We start from the raw sequence: 6,000 nt of genomic DNA, 5'->3' as shown, positions 1-6,000 counted from the left end.
ATGCTTATATCTCTAGCAATTTCTCTCTCAATATATACCATTAATGCATCCGAGAGAAAAGTATCCTCCATTTTGCTCCGAAGTCTTGTTTTCACAATATTCATTGCAGAAAATGATCGTTCTGTAGTAGCAGTGGAAACCGGAAGAGTAAGCACAAGTATAATCACTCTAAAAATGAGGTTGTATGTAACAGATTTGTTAGTCTTCACCAACCATTGACATAATTCTGAAATGGTTGAAAGATTTTTATAGTCGGGTCCTTTGACTACATTATGCTCATAATGCTTTAATTGCATCTCCAATTGCTCTTTTTCATCTCTTGTAAAATCTTGGGCATAAAACTTTTCTACTAATTTACAAATATCCTCAATTTTGAAAGACTCCATCGCATTTTGAGGATTTAAGGCATTACTAAGAATGAGCAATTCCATAGCATCATCACTAAAGCGCCCATTAATTTCTTGCAACTATGAATCTATAGAAGCATAAAAGAGGTCTACCTGATAATGATGCTCAATGGTGAAATTGTCTTGACGAACGCGGGCTCGTCCTCGTCTATCAATATATGAAGCATTGAAATCAGGAATATCAATATTTCGAAGTTCACAAAAAGATTTCACTTTTGCAAGCAAATCATTCCATTTGTTATCTCGCATATGTTGAAGTAAATTCTTAGTAGATAATACCAGCTCCATTGCATTTATAATATCCTGAGACTTACTTTGTAAAGCCTGACAAAGAATATCTGTGATCCCCATAATCTCATTCATAAGATGCAAGATGAATACAAAATCAAAAGAAGTCATTTCATCATAAACAGATGTTGCATCTGCTCGTTGAGAAGGAAGCCCATCATCCATAACCTTGAGCAATACCGTACACGATGCACTAAACATCTTAATTAGGCCTTTCAATGATCTCAAATGAGAACTCCAGCGTGTATCAACAGCTCGTTGTAAAGTACCTATTTGATTAAGTCCACGCCCTGTCTCGAGTTCATTTATTGCAATCAAATGTGCAATGTCATCCGCATGAGCATTCTTCAATTCATCATTACGCTTACATGAAGAACCAACAATATTAACTATAAAAGTTAATCTATCAAAAAATTGATGAATAGGTGTCACATTTTTTGATGCTGCAACTAAAGCCAATTGTAACCGATGAGCAAAGCAATGAACATAATAAGCACCTCTACAATCTTTTATAATCAAAGCTTGCAATCCATTAAACTCACCCCTCATATTACTAGCACCATCATAACCTTGACCTCTAATATTTTGAACATCCAAATTATAGTGAGCCAAAGTAGAATATATGACATTCTTTAAAGTTAAAGCCGTAGTATCAGATACATGAACAAGCCCAAAAAAACGTTCTTGAATGAATCCATTAGTATCAACAAATCTCAATACTATAGACATTTGCTCTCTTTTTGATTCATCTCGAGATTCATCGACAATTATGCAATACTTGGCAACTCCAATTTCTTCACGAATTACATTTTTCACTCTCATGGAAATCACATGAAGTATTTGTTTCTGAATATCATGACTTGTATACTTGGCATTTTTTGGAGCTTTCGCAATTGCTTTTGAAAGTTCGTCATTATACATAGTTAGCACATCCAAAAATTCAAGAAAATTGCCACGATTAGATGAACTAGATTTCTCATCATGGCCCCTAAACGGAATTCCTTGAAGTGCAAGCAACAATACCACATGTATATGAGCTTTTAACCGAAGACGATTAGCTGCGACTTGTTCATCATTAAAATTGTCGAATCTCCTTGATATATGTTGTGGTTGGTTCATCAAATCCTCACATGCCTTTTCAGCATTACGATGGGGTGAAGATACATTATCTTTCCCTATATGGCCTAGGAAAGCACAAGCTTTTCCATTTCGAACTTTCTTCCAATTATCAAATCCATCAACAGTAAATGCAGTTTGATTTAAGCATCCTGATGGCTTGTTGAAGATAAAACATGAAAAACAATATGCCTTATCTTTAGCTGGTGAATACTCCAACCAAGGAAATTGTTCATACCAAGCAGACTGAAATCTTCGAGGGTGCTTAATATTTTTATTTAATGGATATTCTCGAAGAATAGGTTGATATGCCTTCAGATTCAAATAAGCTCGACGAATCTCCTCTCGTTGGTTAGGATGATATTCCCAAATTTGTCGACGCAATCCTGGATCACGCTCTAAAGAATGGAGATCAACCTCTTCTATTTCTGCATGTTTGAATCTTTTAGGGGGGATTTCAGATGGAAGATCATTGTTATTTGATCTTGTTGATGGAGTTATAGGAGTAGCTGGATCATGTTCATTTGCTCTCTTTCTTTGAAAAAACTTATCAATTGTAACAGATTTTCCCATTTGAAGTATATGAAGCCTTTGACAATGAAAACTCATGTTATTTCAAATAAGTGAATAATAATTAATAACAACACTATTAAATAAAACATTAAGTTAGTGAATAATAACAAATCATCAAAAAAAAACATCATGCTTTTTATTATTTCATCAAATATTAAATCAACCATTCTAATTTCAACTATTTAGCCATTTAGGTAGTTTAATTTCTAAAATCACAAGATTTGATTAAAATATCTAAAATTAATCATTTTAATGGGAGAAAGCCAAACAAAATCAAAGAATGCAGTACAAAAGAGAAAAGCAAATAAAATAAGGAATCTAATAAAATTGTGAAGTTTAGATAATTTTGTTTTTGAGAAAGAACTGCAAGGATGAATCTATAGGTTGCTTCAGGGCCCACGGCAGTTAAATAGTAGGACAAGGGGACCATGTGATAGTAATATTATTATATTAAGATTTTTTTCTCACAAAATTTATGGAATCTTGGTCTTTGAACTTTGGGTATTTATCTCCCCTGTCCCTTGTATGTATGTTCTTCTTGCCTTGCAGGTTTGCCTCATTCATAAATAAAGGTATGGATTTGTGCTAACAGCTAACATTCATAGTGTGGTAGGAAACTAGAAATGAACATCAGAACATGGAAACATCAAAAAAATAGTTTTTTTTTTCTTTCTCCCTTCTCAGATTTAAGAATTTCAAAACCCTAAGAACTATATAGCAAGGAGTAGAAGAAAATTGTACCTTTCTCTCAAATAGGGCTTGAGAATGTTCTCGTCGCACTAGACCTCCACCGCTCGACGTCTAACATCCGACGATCATTGGTTCAACAACACCGGAGAGAGGTCAGAGGAGCCGCTGCAACGACGCTGCCGCCTCTTGCAAAGTTAGGAACTCGTACATGTTTTTCCACCAAAATATTTAATTAATATTTACTAATAATATTATTACTCATAATTAATATTATAAGTTTATAACTAATATTAGTAAACTTTACACATGGACTGGGGGGGTCATGGCCCCCCCGGGTCCAAGTGTAAATCCGCCACTGATTCAGATTGTCACCAGTACAAGAGAGATACTGTCGGATTTTCCTCTGGTAGGGACTCCTCTGGGACATGACAATATGACTTGAGTCTGAATTCGATTTTGACTTGATTCTCTAACTCCAACGGTTCCTCGTGAAGTTTAGTCATGCAAGTCCAAAACTCGTGGGCATCCTTGACTTTTCCTATCCTGCATGTAACTTTGTTAGGTAATAGATCTGAAATTAACTTTATTATCTTTTGATTTGCTTCCGAGTTCTGGGTTGATCATCTCAGTGTCATGCCGTCATCAAAGTCGTTCATAAAGATGAAGCTTTCCATCTACATCCTCCACAAATTGAATTTGTGCCTCTCGTATATCTCATATGGTGGCAGTTCGTGGATGCTCCGTCCTTCTTGATGAGACATTGATACACTTGCAAAAATTATAGACACGAAGCGATTTCCAAAACTTTGTCTTGGGGTAAGTAGTGTGGGAGATAAAAAAATTAAAGGTATTTCACCAATTTTTTTAAAAAAATAATAAAACAATAAAATAATAATAATAAGTATTATGACAAAATTTACGAGAATGGTTATTTTGTCAATTTAATTTATAGTGAAAAAATTGAAGTGAATTTTTCAAAAAAAAAATTGGAGGGAAAAAATGAAAGACATAAGAATAATTTTTAAACGAAAATGATATATAATTTTACTTTTGAAAAGGACCCCCTTTACTTGATTGGTGGTTGCACCAATTCAGAGCGATACCTGCTCTGATACCACTTGTTGAATCGTAGAGTTCGCTGGACGGCGCGGGGGGGGGGGGGGGGGGGGAAAAAGCGATTGTCGAAAATTCGTTATCGAGTAAGCAGCGGAAACAGAAAGTTAAACACAACGTTAACAAAAATCAATTTTACTTGGTTCGAAGCCTTCGTCGACTCCTACTCCAATGCTCGCACGTGAGAGTGCTTTCGTTAGGTAATCACTAATAATTCACAAAAGTATTATATGATTTAGTACAAGAATTATGAAAAGAATACCGACAACAAGGAAGAAAAAATTAAGTCACAGGTTGTCGGAGGAGCTTCGCAGTGTCGCAGGAACAATGCGCAACAGAGCAATCATAGAAGGAAGTTGTGTCTCTTTGCTCAAGGTGGGGAGCTCCTTATATAGGTAGCTCCGGGTGCCCAGATACCTTCCGGGCGCCTGGACCATGATGTCAGCCCAGCCATTCAGCGCGTTCTGCATTGCGACGAGATAAACTTTTGCATTCCGGACACCCGGATCCCTTCCGGGTGTCCGGACCCCTTTTTCCAGCAAAAGCTTTTTCCTGCAAGAAAAAGATTAGTCCGAGACAATAAACATTATACTATCCTTCAAAACAAAAGTTAGCATAAATATAATAGAAACAAAGTAGTAATTAGATTATGTCTCCTCGAGACCCGAATTTAGTCAAGATCTCAACTTAGATTTTCGAAATGGATCTAAGTTGGATCGACGCATACTATTTCCTCAAACGGGGAACGCGTCGTCCTCACCAAGTCACTTCCCTCCAGTGACTTACCTTAACTTACGATTTTGGCAGACATTCCGTTAGCCCCGTTGACCTGTCTGGCTTCGTGCCAGCTATCTGGTCGGTCCGTTGACCTAACTGGACTTCGTGCCAGAAATCTGGTCAGCCCATCGATCTATCTAGACTTCGTACCAGCTATCCGGTCAGTCCGTCAACCTAGCTAAATTTCTTGTCAGATATTCGATCGGTTCGTCGATCTATCTGGACTTCTCCTGCACACTCAGTTATATAGTTAGATCACAACAAACCTAATTTAACTTACTTTGTCATTCATCAAAACCTGAGTTAAACCGTTAGTGCTAACCGCACCAACAGGTATTTCATCTAGCTAGGCGTACATATAGATTTATGATGTTAAGTGCTTTAAGCCCGACTAGTATGTAAACCGGACAGGTGTACATGGAGAGTTATGGGGCTAAGTGCTTTTAGGCCTGACCAACCTTTATTCTAACTGATCGGTCCTTTCCCGCACGACTTGTTATTCGATTGAGCTAGACCCGAGAGCCCTGATGTTGGGCAAACCACGAAGCTAACTAGGAAATATTCTCCTATCTTAACTTTAACTGATACGTTCTCTTGACTTTGAGTTCCATATCACTTTAACTTTGACCATAATGTCATTTCCTTTGTTCACTTATTACACATGGTATCAATCAATTTTATCAAAATAAGTTAATCTCTATGAAACCATCCAAATATCAAATCGGTATTTTATGTTTGAAGACAACTTTATAGTCTTAATTTACCCATCCAACTCAAGTTTTTTCACTAAATTCAACATTAAACATGACCCAACATGGGGATCAAACCATGACACTCCGTTAAAGCATTCACATCAGTTTCCTTATTACTATATCTAAAATTTAGGATAAATGATCTACTTTATTAAATTTAGATAATCACTGTTCACTACACATTACATCAAATACCCTAAAATTTTCATCATCCTTAATTTTTTTATTATTTTTTATCTTTCTTCTATTTTTTATTATTATATTTATGAAATGAGTGGAAGGAG

The 6,000-nt window shown here is 36.1% G+C and overlaps 1 protein-coding gene across 1 annotated transcript; it reads right to left on the bottom strand.

Moving 5' to 3' along the window:
- Nucleotides 1-467: 467 nt before the first annotated feature.
- LOC122022880 (zinc finger MYM-type protein 1-like) lies at nucleotides 468-2,384 on the bottom strand. Its single transcript, XM_042580991.1, has one exon. The coding sequence runs from the start codon at nucleotides 2,382-2,384 to the stop codon at nucleotides 468-470; it is 1,917 nt and encodes a 638-aa protein (XP_042436925.1).
- Between the last annotated feature and the right edge of the window lie 3,616 nt (nucleotides 2,385-6,000).

The sequence above is a fragment of the Zingiber officinale genome, chromosome 9B (genome assembly GCF_018446385.1).
Source record: "Zingiber officinale cultivar Zhangliang chromosome 9B, Zo_v1.1, whole genome shotgun sequence".
Taxonomy (NCBI): domain Eukaryota; kingdom Viridiplantae; phylum Streptophyta; class Magnoliopsida; order Zingiberales; family Zingiberaceae; genus Zingiber; species Zingiber officinale.
Note: the sequence above shows the minus strand (reverse complement) of the source record. Positions and strands in the feature narration are given on the sequence as shown.